The 15,313-nt window shown below is 48.6% G+C and overlaps 3 protein-coding genes across 3 annotated transcripts; 1 reads left to right on the forward strand and 2 right to left on the reverse strand.

Annotated features, from left to right (window-relative positions):
* Nucleotides 1-273: 273 nt before the first annotated feature.
* On the reverse strand, nt 274-2,910 carry HOO65_090072 (putative glucan endo-1,3-beta-glucosidase btgC; the record flags this gene model as incomplete). Its single annotated transcript, XM_071001590.1, has 1 exon — nt 274-2,910. One exon carries the CDS (start codon nt 2,908-2,910, stop codon nt 274-276), a length of 2,637 nt encoding a protein of 878 aa, XP_070855958.1.
* Nucleotides 2,911-6,751: 3,841 nt separating this feature from the next.
* HOO65_090073 (amid-like mitochondrial oxidoreductase protein) lies at nt 6,752-7,897 on the forward strand (the record flags this gene model as incomplete). The annotated part of the gene is made up of 1 exon (XM_071001591.1): nt 6,752-7,897. One exon carries the CDS (start codon nt 6,752-6,754, stop codon nt 7,895-7,897), a length of 1,146 nt encoding a protein of 381 aa, XP_070855959.1.
* An 815-nt stretch (nt 7,898-8,712) lies between these two features.
* Nucleotides 8,713-11,459, reverse strand: HOO65_090074 (PLP-dependent transferase; the record flags this gene model as incomplete). Its single annotated transcript, XM_071004448.1, has 3 exons — nt 8,713-9,857; nt 10,257-10,698; nt 10,761-11,459. The coding sequence occupies 3 exons, from the start codon at nt 11,457-11,459 to the stop codon at nt 8,713-8,715; spliced, it is 2,286 nt and encodes a 761-aa protein (XP_070855960.1).
* Between the last annotated feature and the right edge of the window lie 3,854 nt (nt 11,460-15,313).

Here is a 15,313-nt window from a genome sequence, read left to right on the forward strand (position 1 = left end):
AAAGGAAAAGGAAAGCAAGCCATTTATGGCCAAAGAGTGAAGAGTCAACATCCGAAAGAAAGGAAACAAAAGACTGAAGGGTTGATCCCCTAAGTGCCGGAACGCCATAGGAGGGAGAAGAAAAAGAAAGGATACAAAATATCACTTCATATCCCCTCTCGTCCCCCCCCCAAAGAAAGAAAGAAGAAAAACTAACAAACAAAGAAAAAAACGTCAGAGTTGTCCCCCGCGGAAAGAATAGACAAAGAGTGTAACGGAAGAAGCTTCTGCTTCTCAAGACACGGTTTTCCCCCCGCAGTCTGGAATCACCACGCCCTCCTTCAGATTGCGGTTGACATCCATAAGACCCCATTGGTCTTCCCACTCTGCCCCCTCCTCATTGAATCGCACTTTCCACGGCTCATCAAAGGCAGAAAACCAAAAGTAGTTAGTCCCATTTTCCATGGCCGCACAGACCCAGTCGTCAAGGAGAGCATTCAGCCCATCGACGCTGGCTATACTGCCTGTCGATCCGCAGTCCGTCACGTCAGCTGGGCAATTTGTGCCGCCACTGGTGGGCCATCCAATCTCACTGATGATGTTGTCTGCAGCATCGGCCTTGAAAAAGTCGGCGTTTTTATTGTTGAAGAACGACCAAGTCCAGTTGGCCGCCTCAGCATACGGCACTCCTCCAAAGAAGGGATGGATGTTGCTCATAATGACGTCACTCTTATCCGCAAGAGAAGACGTCCACTTGTCACCGAGATCAGAGGTGCAGACAGGCAAGGCATCAAAGCCACGATCGGTGAGGTTCGTACGCACCTCTGCCATAAGATTGCCAAGCTCTGTTTCGGTCATTTCTTCACGGAAAAGGATCTCATTGGCAACAACAAGCCCCCGGAAGGGAGTGGTGCCATAGTTGTCCAGGACATCCCACATCTGCGAGAGTTGGCGAGAGTTGGTTGTAGTGTTGGAATCTTGCCACACGCCCATCCACAAGGACATGGAGCTAGAAACATCAAGGTTTTTCATTGCTTCGAGAACCATTTCGGTTTGATTGCAATCAGTGCCATAGAGACGAATAACATTGGTCAGCTGCGAAAGCACAGCAATATCCCGGGTGATGTTGTTTTGTGAAGGTGGGTTGTGCAAGCAGTCGGGATACTGGGTGTTGAGTGGGGTATAGTCCATTCCGGGGAATACTTTGTGAAGATTCGCGTTGTTCAACAGTTTCTTGATTTCAGCGCTGTCTTTGGTCAAGACACCATTGGTCTCCGTGTCTTGGGATGCTGATTGGCCATTGTCAGAATCGCTTGAGCTGCCTTTTTTGTTTCGGTTTCCCAGGTATCCGCCAAGGGTACCACCAATAATAGCGGCCAACAGCAGCACACCCAAAGTTATAATTATGCACAATTTTCGCCGTTTGTTGCTGTTTTTGATGCTAAGAGCACTGTGTCCTTTTTCCGCTAGTCCATCGGGCGAAAAGCCTACTGCAGCTGCTGCTGCACCAACTTTGTACGTAGAGTCATGTGGAGTGGGCGCATCTGCAGCTAACCCAGTGCCACTTTGGTTGGGGGAACTACCGCCTGGCAGAGTATTCAACATGACAGCGCCACCCATAGCGGCTGCTGCCTTAATGTTGGGTGATACAGAACTGGCAGATTTTCTGTGCACGTTGATAAGCGAGTTGCGGCCTGACTTGCCATAAACAAGCCCGTCGTCGCCGTCGTCAGCAATCATTTGGGGGTTGACTTCGCCCAAGCGGGGATCTAGGCCGCGCGACGAGGCATAATTTTGGAAATGATCATCCTGGAATGGGTCACGAAGCGAGGAGGCGCTACGAGATGGAGAACGACTGCTAGACCCTAGGCTACGAATAACAGGCAAAGGCGTGTTGACGTCGAAGTCGCGGTGCAAAGGAACCTCAGGCCCTAAGACGGGGGAAGGAGGCTGACCAGATGTTGTTCGAACACTGTAGTCTGGGTTTGGACTGCTGTGGCTGCTGCTATTATCATATGTGGGTGTGTTGCTACTGCTGATTTGGCTGTTGCGATTGCTCACGGAAGCAGAGGCAGGCGCCCCTGACATAAGGCCGTTTGCGGGCATTTGAATGTTTTGGTTGCTTGCGGTGATGTAAGATGTCGTGCTAGAGCCAGTGCTGCTGCGAATAGATTGGCTTTGGTAAGCCCTCCCGCTATCACTAGTGGGGCTGAGGCGTCTTCCAAATGGACTACTGCGTCCACTAAGACTTAAGCTTGTAACGTTGTCAGGAGGTTCAAACGGGTGGTGATGCTCCTGGAGTCTAGATTGATTGCCTGACCATGTGGAGGACGACGGGATGCGTTCCAAAATCGCGTAGGAGTTGTCAAAGGGCGAGGTTTCTGAAGGCTGCTCTGCATCCAGCGACGCAGGCGATGTTGAAGCTGTTCGAAGGTCGGGATCGATTTGACGATGATACTCTGCAGATAGGGCGGGCGATGGAGAACAAAAGTACGGTTCTTGGTCGAAATCGGCGTATTTGGATTGAATTCCAGTGAGGGGATGCGGATGTGCGCGCTCCGGAATAGTCAAGTGTGAAGGGGGACGAGTGGACTGTTGATTTCGATCCGAGTGTCGGACTAATCGGGTGGGAGATGCTATGGTGTGAAGATCGTGGGAACTAATAACATGTGTAATAGTTGGTTTGCTACTATTTCGAAGGTTGTTTACGGATCTGTGCTGTGGTTGCGGTTGCTGTAGCTGAGTCCGCTGTGAGTAAAGACTGTTGGGGTTTGTAGTATAGCAATTAGAGACTGAATCCGGCAGCGAAGGTGAGGGTGGCTCTGAAAGCTCTGAAGACGCTGAAGGCGATGAAGGCGGCGAAGGCGTTGGCAAAGGCAGAGCTGGCGAGTCTTCGGGTGGGAGAGAAGGTGGAAAAGAGTCCAAAGGCATGTTAATGGGTTAAAACCAGAGGAACACTGATCCTGTTGATACGAATTAAATTAAACCGCCCCCCCGGTGAATCCTGAATGTGTGTGTGTTTTGCTCCACAGTTGAAGCCAGGCCGTTTTAGTGCGCAAAGGCCCTGTAAAACAGCATATAGAGCCGATGGGATACAGCTAAAAGCCAATCAATCAGTGTGTAAGATCGACCTCACACAGGCGGCTTTGCTGGGGGTTTTTTACTTTTTTCCTTTTCCCTCGTTGTCCTCCCTGTCTTGGCACAAGGCGTGCAACAGAAGTGAATCAGCCCCAGAGGCAAATGAAACCAGAGAAAAGTGAGAATAAAGCTACCGGAATTATGCTTTCTGTCACCATATGTGACGTCTTTCGCCTTCCTTTAGCACGGATCAAGCGGTGATCAACACAGACGAGAAAAATACAGCCCTAACGTTGAATATGTTCAGCCACAAAGGGGTCGTGGGGGCAAATATTTGTCGAGACAGGAGCCGTATATGCAAAAAAGACAGTAGGCGCAACTCGTGTTGCGGTGAACGGCAAACGTGTGTCGAGGCCTGGAAGGTGATATCGCCTAGAGCTGGGGTTTTAGATGTCTTAGCCTGAGGTCAGGTCAGGTTCAGGGCGTTGGTGCCGATGGAGGAAGTAGGCAGTCAGTAGCCACTTGGTGTAAATGTGTGAGAGCGAGTGCGTGAGTGCGGGTGTCAAATGAGGTTCATTGCTCAGGAGTTGCAGCCGCAGTGCGCCTCACGGGGGGACACACGACTTCTTGTATACTTCTCACCACCAGCAAACATCAACAAACAGTTTCGTGTTCCGTGCCATTGGGATCCGGCAAAGAATGCAGAAAAGACTACGCCTGATTCATGCCTCAGGAATGCAGTTCCAGGGGACAGGCTAATCAGCCAGCCCGAGATGTCAAGAATGAGAGAGCACTCACGCTTTCAGGACACCAGCAACAAAAACAAAAGACAAGGGAAGACACGCGCTAACTCACTCCGAGGCCTACGTCTCGGCCGCGTTATTTAAGCCTCATCTGCCATTGTGATTGCGCTCTGCCGCCTGTCACTTGTATCTGTCAAGATGTCTTGTCCTTCCTCAGTGCTTTTCTCATCATCTCGAGTTCCACACATAGAGTTTTTGCGTCAACTCCACCGACAGGCCTAGCACAGAAGCGCCACCGTAAAGCCCCTTGTTTAAGGTGTGTGTCTAGCCGGCCATCACCTTCCAAGCCAGGCCACCATGACAAAGGAAGTACGGGCGAGCTGTACCTCAACAGGAGGAAGGATTTGATTCATGGAGTTTTAGGAAAACAACAAAAACAGCAGAAAGAAAGGAACCAGGAAAGGTGCGTAAAAAGAAAGAAAAAAAAGATAAATTGTCACTTGGTAGCATGTTTGTTGATGGGGAAAACATCAAAAGCCACATCATCATTTTGGCAGAAAAAAGAAATTCGTCCGCTGCGTAATCATACATAAGTTTATATGCGTGTATCTGTATGTATTAGTACATGCAATACATACTTTTCGGCTAGTTGACCATGGGAAAGATACTTGCCAGTACCCCCAGCTCTCCCCGCGTATCCCGCCTGCTATTTTCTTGTCCACTACCACCTATATTATCAGTTCTTCATTCCCGCGACTCGTCATACGATAATTCCCATGCCGTTCTCGCACCAAGAACTTGTCATTTCCTAATATTAAATGTCACAAAATTATCCGAATAGAATCATTTCTCTCTCCCTGTTTTGTTTAGATGGCGCAAGCACAACCGCAAGGCAATGTAAGTTTCGAGTCAGATCAGGCCGCTATCCTTTCTTGGCCAAGCTTAAAAGTTATGCACATCTTGGGAGCTTGTAAACCATAACATTTCGACGCGCCCTCAACCAAATCAACCAGTCAACAACTATCTGTTTTCTTTTGTACAACAGAGAACTGACTACTGCTGGATATGTACGTAACGACGGACTCTCTTGTCCTCGCGAGACAAGGCCCCCATTCCAACTACCAACTAAAAGGCTAATTATCCATTAAACTTGGAAACTTGGAACCCTAAGTATGCTAATTATCCTTAAAGCACCTGCTTATCCTCCCCATATATGCTTAACTCCGCTTTGACCACAAAGAAACAGAGCTTGACCTCAACTCGTCGCGCACTGACAAGGTTGTGGCCACGCCAACAGTATGGCAGTATGGCACTGCCGCATGCCATGCTGTCTTCATATTTGCCCCACGGGGCCCAATAGGCGCACGGGTACCCGTGGTTTTAAAAGTCACACGGGACCCGTGGGACTTGCGCAAACTTCCACTTTCGGCACCAACACGACGCGTAAAATCGCAGCAATAACGCTCTTTAACCATGGAGAAGTAGGTAACGCAATAATGGAACAAGCCTGGATTGAAGTCGTAGCTTTGTTCCCTGACGATTATCTCCCACCTGCTTATACACTAGATCATTGTCATGCCTTTGTCATGAGGAGATCTACTAGGAAGAAAATCCGGCCGATTGACAGTTACATACACCTGTGATAGAGCATGTAAGCCTCCTGATGCTTTGAAGAACTGGCCATGGAAGATTACTACTCGAGGAGGTACCCACTGCCTGTTCTCAATAATATCAAAACGGTCTCTCGATAAGGATATCGAAGAACAGCAGTAGATAAACTTATGCATTATCGCCAACTCGCAATAGAATCTATTACTGTTTAATAATACAACTTGGATGTCTAATTGATCACAGTACTGTCTGTACTTGTACTTGATTATTGTGATGTGTGAGCTGTGCCTAAAGTGCAATATTACGCAAGTCCCACAGGTCCCGTGTGATTTTAAAACCACGGGTACCCGTGCGCCTATTGGGCCCCACAGTAAGCTCTGCGATTTATTAGTAATATTGGTTCATACTGACAAACTAGGGCTCCATACTTACAAAGTTGCATCATTTCTAGCTTACGGTTGCAACTCACTACTATGAGCTCCACCTCGCTCATGCTTAGCATGCCCTACTAATTCCAACTATGTAGTACAGTATGTTCTTATAATAAACATAACATGCAAAAAAAGCGGCATACTAAGTGAAAGAGGCGATGACAACATCAACACCAACATCAAATTCAACCATCACTAACCAGCATTTCCCGCAAATATTTATCCTCCAACAATTCACAAAAGCAATGTAAATCGCTCAAACACACACATGGCGAATCTAGAACGCCCGCTGATTCTCCGACTAACTAGTTGAGAGCAGCATAAAAACTCAAACCGGTGGCCATTTGTCCAGCGTAGTCCGGACATCGGTCATAATCTCCGTGCCCTGATGCGTTGGACCTCCTTGCCTTGAAAAACAGTCGGGCGTAGGGTTAGGGCTTGAGATAAGATGGATCCATAAGTACATGATTGATTGGCTGGAATAATGCTAGGCCGCTTATTTTTTGGGTAGGTTTGTTTAACGTGCGCCTAATATCGCGCGCGGGAACCCCAGCCAAGCCCCATTGAATTGATGGGCGGTTGTTATGGGTGGCCTAGCCCAAAGATCTTTTTATGCTGTAGTGATGCGGATGGTTTTGGCCAATATGTTTATTGTTGGTGCATACATAGAATCATGAAGAACAGGAAAGGGGTAACTGCCCAAACTTCAGGCTCTCTGTTATATTACGTAAGACAAAAAAACCTCCTGGACATGTAGGCGAAGCAGAAGTATATAAAGAACCGACTGCTGGTCCCCCTATTGCCTTTTTCTCTTTACATCATGATCTACTGCACATTTCCAAAACTTGTTGCTCAACCTTCGTTTCTGTTCCCTTGATATCGTCCCCCACTCAATTTATCATACCTAATATGACACACATTATTGTCCTTGGTTCAGGCTTTGCTGGCCTCAGCACTGCCCACAAACTGCTGAAACGCAGCCTGCCTAAGAATCCTGATCTAAAGGTCACCCTCGTGTCGCCTTCACACTATCTTTACTGGAACATGGCTGCTGTGCGTGGTATTATTCCAGGCCAGGTTTCCGAGGACGAGCTGTTCATCGATTTCCTGCCTGGATTCTCTGCCTACAAAGCCGGCGCTTTTGAGTACATTGAAGGCAAGGCTACTGCTGTTGACCCCGCCTCGAACACCGTATCTGTTGTCGCCAACAGCGGAGAGCAGAAGCAGCTTAGTTACGACCACCTGGTAGTCGCTACTGGAACTACTGAGAGCAGCGGCCTCCCATTAAAGACCCTTGACACACACCAGCAGACGATTGACGAATTACACAACCTGCAGAGCAAGGTTGATGCTGCTAAAACCATTGTCATTGGCGGTGGTGGTATCACCGGTTCCGAAATTGCTGGCGAACTGGGTACTGTGTATACCGGCGCCAAGAAGAAGAATGTCATTCTTGTTTCATCGAGTGACTCTATTCTGCCTGGCATGTCCAACAGTGTGCGCAAATCGGCTTCCAACACACTGGCCAAGTTAGGTGTGACAATAAAAACAAGCGCGCGTGTTAGCGAGGCCAATGGCGTCATCACCATCACCTACTCAAATGGAGCAGAAAGTCCTGAGACGTTTGCCGATGCCCTTTTCATACCTGCCTTTGGCGGCCGCGTTAACTCCAACTTCTTGCCGGAATCACTGCTCGACGGCAACAAGAACCTCGAATTGAAGACAACTCTACAATCAACCAAGGCTGCTAACATCTGGGGTGTTGGCGATATCGGCAATCTTGAATCTAAGCAGGCCGCTCGCATTGATGGTCAGGTAGCCCATCTTTTTGGTAACCTAGATCTGGCCCTTGCCGGCAAGAATACCTTTAAGGAGTTCAAGCCCTCTCAGGGCGTGATGGCTTTTATCTCTCTTGGAAAGTCGGCTGGCGTTGGCCAGCTTGGTACTATGCGTGTGTGGTCGTGGGTGGTTGCCATGGCCAAGAGTAAGACGCTTTTCATTAATAATGCCCCGAACCTGGCTTCCGGCAAGACTGGTATTTCTGCTGCTCTGTAACGAGTCTACAGGAACGCTGTCTTGTTAGAGTCAATGTAGGGAGGGGCTGGAGGAGCGGAAGAGACTTGAGGAGGACGTTGAACAGATACCCATTGTTGAAGGGCCGTGCGATATACCCGTTAGGTTTCTCTTTTCATCTATTTTAATCATAGCGGCTATTAATATTAATACTTTGTCATGAGACTTAACAGAATGTAACTTGTAGCATTATGTCTGGAAACATGAGCAAGGTTTGATATTTGCCCTGGATACCATAGAACAGTATGCATCGTCATGTAGGACCTGAAATTTGTGTTTTGACTTCCAACTTATGGACTGTGTCCGCACTGTGTATAACCCGCACTAGCCCGACGTTTCACAAGGCTTATCGTAGGTTATTACTCCTTGGTTGGACTCTCATAATCTTCTTTGGCTGTGCCCAGATTAGATTAGACCTGTCGCTATTATAACACCACAAAAACTTTTAGCAAATCCATGCTAGCGGCCTTTTCCAGCTTATACTGTCTAGCTTCAGCACTACTACAAGTATCCATCGATGACGTCGGCTGGATGATAAATCACGCCCAAGAAGCCGAACACGAAGCTTACCTCGGTCTCGGTGAAATGCCTGATGTTGAAGGTAATTATGGGCAACAAAATTTCATGTTAATTGAGTACCAAAAGTTTCGTGTCTAACCATAATCAGCTAGCCCTCTTCAAATCTACTAGTCGCGATCGACTGATTGTGCAGTCCCCAGCCACTCCCCATGTTGCAACTTCGAAGCAAGGCTGAGAGCGCCTTGAAACTTTCGAGAAACATCGTTTGGTGTCGCCATCTAAATCGCACCCCGCCTTTCGCGCCAGCTCATCACCCGGCACCGAGTCCATGGCCGCTGCACACCCTGGTTTCTAGCATGCCTCGCCCATAGCCATGTCTGTTGTCTTGCGTCGCTCAGCAACTCAATGGCCCTCCAAAGCTGCCCGGCCTTAGTGACGTCCTCCACAGGCACTTCAAAATATTCGCGCGATGCTGCTACAAACACTGTTTGAGATGGCCCTTCCCTCCAGCATCCGGCCAAATAATCTCGCACGTTTATGCTATTAGACACCTCTGGCCACGGCTCTTCACGCAGATACTCGGGCCGTACCACCACATAGAGCGCCGTCAAGTCGCTCCATATAGAGAGAAGACCGCCGACACTTTCGCGGTTGTAAAAGAGACCGCCATCTGCGCATGGCCCCGGCCACATTATACCCATGCATCGCAGTTTCCGCAGATCCTGTATCTGCCCAGCACTACTTCCATACACACCGGCACTTGCGGCCGCTGATGCCGCTACACGACTACAAGGGCGCTGCCAGCCATGCTCAAGAATAACAAGTTCCGAACGCGCATCGATGCGTCGTGCTGACAACGACCACGAGCTCCAGGGTGATGAATGCAGGAGTAGGCCTTCGGCTGGCTCATGAAGCAAAGCCTGTTCTTGGCATCGGCGGCGCTTGACGGCCAATGCTGACCGGCGGCAGGTTATCTGCAAGGCGGCAATGGATGCAAACAGGGCGTCTCGTGGCGTAGTCATGAGTTCAGGCCCATCGCGATGCAGAAAAATATGAGTGGGCCCAGGGGACGCGGTGGTGTGTCTGGAGGGCCGAGTTCTGACTACTGCCTGGGCTGCTGCTTCTGCAGCTCTATACGGCTGTGGGGCATGGGAGTATGCATACGTATCAGCATCGTCCTCGTCTTCTTCTTCTCCTCCTCCCCCCTCTGCTCCTTCCAGGTATTTTGGGCGTTGGCCTGGCCCATGAGCACTCCGCACTAATGTGGCATGGTAGGCACCGGCTGGCAGGACGTTGGATGTTGATATAATCAAGTCCCAAATATGGTCTTGCAGTTCAAGCGGGAGTCGAGAAAACGAATGAAACGATGTCGCCATGTGTTGAGGCACGTATTGCTTGAGGGAAAATGTGACTTGAAAAATATCTGGAGGGGGCCAGCTAAATTCTTTAATTACTTTAGGGTTTGCTAGCGTGGGTCTAGGGTACTTTTTAGCTCGTGTCTTGTGTTTTTTATATATTTAGTATTAACAAGATAAGATGCCTGTTACACATGACATCAACTTACAAAGTGTACAGCCGCTTTGTTTGAAATTGACCATGATTTTTGCTAATGCATACATTTATTATTCATACTCTGTAACTAAATTCGGCGTAAGAAAATAACCAACTATTCAAAAAAAGGCAAAAAAAAAGAAAAAGGGATAGGCTAATATAGCTTCGAAGATTTTCTAAGCCACAACCTGGCCCTTGAGTGTTTTCAACACTCGATCTAAACCTTCAACCAGATTCATTTTGTCAACGGCAAATACTATTCTGTACCAACCTGGTTTTTCAGAGCCAAAGTTAGAGCCGGAGGCTAAAAACACGCGGTTTTCAAGGAGAGCTTCAGTGATTTCGTCATTGATGGTAGGTGACTTGATCGTATTGGGATGATGTTTGAGGTAAATATCACCTAGGTTTACCCAAACAAAGAACCCAGCGTTGGTTCCCTTTGCATACTCAATGCCGTTGTCTTTGGCCCAATGGGCTACTATAGCAAATCGGTCAGAGAGCTGGCGATTGTTTTCAGCAACGTACGACTCTACCCATGCCCTATCATCAAAAATCTTGGCCGTCATTATATCAGGCAGCGAGGATATGGAGCTGTAAATACACGTAGAAAAGATGGCCTGGCGGAGAGCCTCGTTGTGTTGGTCTATAATCATACCAATTCGAATGCCGTTGGCTCCAAAGTCCTTGGACATTCCCCAAAGCACGTGGACAAGCTTAGGGTCGATCAGCCCTCGGTAGGAATTGATAGGCAGGAAACAAACTCGGCTGGAGTTACGTCAAGATCGACTGTATTTTTCCAGATTGACAGTGCATAGAGTTCATCAGTTACTAGGTGGATCTGATACTTCTGGCACAGCTTCATCAAAGCTACAATGGTTTCTCGTGTGTAGCAACGACCAAGGGGATTATGGGGGTTGCACAGCATCAGCGCAGCAACCCGCTTTCCCTGGCTCTGAGCCTTTATGATGGCCGCTTCGTACGCTTGAGCGGCATCTATACTCAAGGGATCAACATCGCCGAAACTCACGGGCATAACCTCGGCATCGGGGCGCAGGCCCAAGTCGGGGATAAAGGTCCCATAGTAGGGTTGGCCAAGAAGCCAAACGTCACCCGGGTCGGCCAAGATCCACGACAACTGCTCGATGGCCGCACTGCAGCCGTTGGTCAGCATGATGTGTGCGGGCAAAATCGGAGTAGCAGGCGAGTGTTTGTCATTCAGGAAGGAGGCAAGAGCAGTTCTCAGTCGAAGTGAGCCGCTAAGGCCATTCCCATAGGTGAAAGCAATGGTGGAGATATCGCTAGCAGCGGGCAACTTGTCGCACAGAGTATCGTGCATCAATGAGTTCTCAGCTACACCGAGGCTAACAAATCCAGAGGGGTTTGTTTCGGGATGCCAGACATTCGCAATGACCTCCCATATCTTAGTCAGGGGTGTCTGGCGAGCGATGGGCTCGGCGCGCTTTGAAAGAGACATGGCGGTGGCAGAAGGTATAGAATGGGATAGGCAGAGATTTGGTGAAAAGCGAAAGAAGAGAGCTACCTGGCCCGATATGGTAAAGCAGACCAAGGGAAGTAAAAGAGAGGCCTTCTCGTATGTGAGTGATATAGGAGGAGTACAGCTGTCTTGCCGATTATCGGAGACGGACGTAGATGAGTAACAAATTGATCAACTATAGGAAAGCCGGAAGGATGGGCATTGGATATATATACACGGATTTTTTTGGAGCTAACAGAAGCTCGGGTAATCTAACAAAGAAAGATTTAGTAACGATAAATGGAAAGAAATGGATGTAAGATAGGCCTTCAGTCAGGAGAGGATGGCACTAATAAGATGCAAAATGGCACGATATGCAGACTCTTTCTTTTGCAAAAAAGAAAAAAAAAAAGAAAAAAAAAACAAACAAACAATTGTGTCCTCAGCTACATCCTGGAAAGAACAAAATGAATAGAGAAGGCATGACAGCACGGAACCGGTGGAGGTAGACGTAGACTGACTGTTGTTGTCAAATGTGGGGTAGACATTTATGTCAGTAGGAAGGGCGCACCAGTAGAGAGCAAGATAAGAAAGATACTAGCCACACTCAAAGAAATGGCTGAGTAATGTAATTCAATGGGATGGCAAATATTGGTCATCGTATTGGTGGTGGGGCCATCTTCTGCTGGATGGGAAAGCACGGTCAACAAAAAAGGAAGGGACCCGACAGAAGACTCATCACGAGAGGTGAGGACGCCCGCCGTAGCCGTAGACAGACTGCCTCGAAGCGGACTTGAACCGCTGACCTCGACATTACTAGTGTCGCGCTCTGCCAACTGAGCTATCAAGGCTAGTGAGGCCATCGTGGCGGGCGTTTAAGTCAAATTAAATAGTTTTCGCAAAAGCGCGCATGGCAGCGAAGCTAGCGACCTTAGGAGGTCACTCTGACGAGTAACAAGCTTGCTTGGGAGCATACGAGCTTCTCTCGCCCAAAATCTGTGGTCGGCCCTGCGGAGGGTTAATTCCGTCTGGTAACCAGTCCGGCGTCGTTTGATCTTGGTGAATCCAGTAGACGTAAAATATATCCAAATCAAATCAAAATAGGAGGTCACTCGAAAGAGGCTGCTTTGTGTCTAGGTAGTGACTACTAGAAAGCCATGAGGATGGACTGGGAGCTTCTAGTTCCTGATGCAACCTGATTTGTCACCGTCGTTTAAGGGGTATTCTCGTGTTGCACTAGAATCTGCTGTTTCGTCTTCATGATCATAATCTTCATGACTTCGGAACACGTGAGGAGTCATTGCTGGAGAAGAACCTGGCTGGGGTTAGCTACACCTTTGGGCTTAGGGTATAGAGGGGAGTTTTCAGGGTTTTCTTTTCTTGTTTCCTTCTACTCACTCTGCAATGACTGCAAACTTGCTTGGGAGAATTTACGTTTCTCCTGTCGAAACTCGGTGACCAGCTTTGCAGAGAGTTTATCCTGCTCGGTAGCTAATCCAGCGTCGTTTGGTCTCAGTGATTTGTGCAGATGTTAAACATATTCGAGTTGTTCAAGCCCAGCACAAGCCAAGACAAGCGCTGTTTTATCTTGGCAATTTCAGCAGACCTTGCCTCGAATAAAGTCACATTGAGCTGGGACGGATGATTATAAACCTAGACTTTTCCTCTGGCGCGGACGAGTTCTCGGTGGGTCAAGTTGACTAAAGGCTCGCAGCCTCTGAGCTGGGACACTGTCGATGTCAAGGCTGACCACAACAGCACCGTCTAGGAATTGACCAGACGCCCCGGAATACCGTGGCTGCTCCAGGAAGCGCTGCATGGAATGAAATAACAATCCGAGATGTACGTTACAAAAGGAAAGGCGTGCGAATGGGCACAAAAGGTGTGGGCGGGTTTACAACCATCGAATCGTTGGGGCAAGCCAAGTTGTATGCATACATAAAAAACACAAAGGGTCCAAGCTGCTCCCGCCCAACTGATAGAGCCACACGCCAAAAGCAATGTGAAGACAGGAAGCAGTTGTTTTTTGATGGGGAGGTTCCGGGAACAATGGAACCCGAGAAAGAAAAGCTTTGTTCTCCTTGTTGTCGTCATCGAGAGAAGAGTCTCGATCTTGAGGCCTAGTAGCAATCATAGGCAACAACAAGTAGGAACAAGCAGGGCGCAAAACGAACAGTGCATTCACAATGAAGTGTGGACATGCGGTGTAGTCGGTTTCCACGGCACGAGAAGGTGGCGGACCATAGGGTTTAGGCAGTCTGGTCGTCTTGGCCATGACGTGGTTTGACAAATGCTGAAACAATAGGGCACGAATTGACTGCGAAGACAAGAGGGTTTGCAGGGCGACGCATGGCTGTTTACGAGGCGCTCGAGTTTGTTCTTGAGGCAAAATGGGTTCTCAAACGCCGGCCATGCGCATGTGCTTGGTTATTCTGTCTATGAGCACACGACCAAAAGCCTCCATATAGAATGGATGTCGTGGTCTGCGTTATGTTTCCGAAACCCAAGCCACCGGGATACATGGGCTGTACCACTCAAGTTGGGCCAGCTAGAAGCCACTAGGCTTGGCATCTTTTCAATCTCACGTTAAATTTGATTTGTGTTCATGTTTCCATATATTGCTATATTGCCGCACAGCGCTGTGCGTAGTGGCCCCATTAGCTTCGAGCTAGGGTTCCACCGGCCGGTTGAACGAACTAAAAACTCAGTGAAGGTGACCGAGACAGGTTAATGAGACAAGAGTAAGATATTTGGGCTGGTTTCAAAACCCAGGAGGAAGAGGAGCGGAGGAAGGGGGAGGAAGGGGGAAGGAGGAAACAAAACTAAAGGGATGGAAACGTTTCTTCCCAACCACGTACTAATGTGAGGAATAAAGAATACAACGAGAAAAGTTATCCGCCTTGTCTGCAGCAGGTTAAAGCAGAGCACATATACTGTCCTGCACCATCTGTGTGCATACCGTCTAGTCGTCCTGGTTTGCAGATCTCTGCATGTGGAATAGGGCCTTGGCCTGTTGCAGACTCCTTTCGTAGAGCTCCTAGAGGAAGCGAAGTTGCTGTTGTCCTCTTCTCAGACATTACCATCAGCCGACCGGCCTACCGTGCGTGCATGCCATGCCAGCCAGGAAAGGGATTTTCTTTCTTTCTTAGGTGTATTCGACTTTGTTTCCAGTCGGCTTCTCTTTTCCCCTTTCCCTTCCGCTTTCCACCACTGCCACTGGACCTGCCGACTTTTATGCATCCCCCTGCATTCCCATCTTGCACCCCTTTGCGCTTCTCTTCTTATGCCTGACTTGGCTTTAATATTATTATTTTGACAGCGCCCCTTCTCGCTTGGACAAGGAAAAGTAGAGTGTTACTCTGACGGTGCCTGTAATCTGGTAATTTGTAGCAAGGCTGCGAGCATAGAAAAAAAAAAGAAGAAAAAAAAAAAACAGCAAAAGCCGACGCTACGCCTACAACGTAAGGCCGCGTGTACACTAATCATATACACCGACCAATATGGGCGTACGTACGTATGCCCTTCTCTCGCTGTTACTGAGAATCACGCACTTGGATTTTGCAACTAGCCGCAAGTGTTTTCCTCATGCCCTCGGCCTGATAAAGGCGTCCCTATCTCTTAACCGAGATAATACTTGGTACGTGATCTGCGCCAGCTCGTTGTAACAGCCACAGGCCAAGAAGCGGCCAAGGCTAATCAAGTCCAGCTTACAGCCAAGAATCATGTCTGTGTGAAGTACGCAAGGCGTTTCGTGCTATACGACGTGTGTATACGCAAGAGAGAAACAACGTCCCCTGTGACGGCGCCTGCAACATGGAGCAGGACTCCAGGCTATTCCCCAACGTAACATGAGT

The sequence above is a fragment of the Ceratocystis lukuohia genome (genome assembly GCF_044167205.1).
Source record: "Ceratocystis lukuohia strain C4212 chromosome Unknown Supercontig9_pilon, whole genome shotgun sequence".
NCBI lineage: Eukaryota > Fungi > Ascomycota > Sordariomycetes > Microascales > Ceratocystidaceae > Ceratocystis > Ceratocystis lukuohia.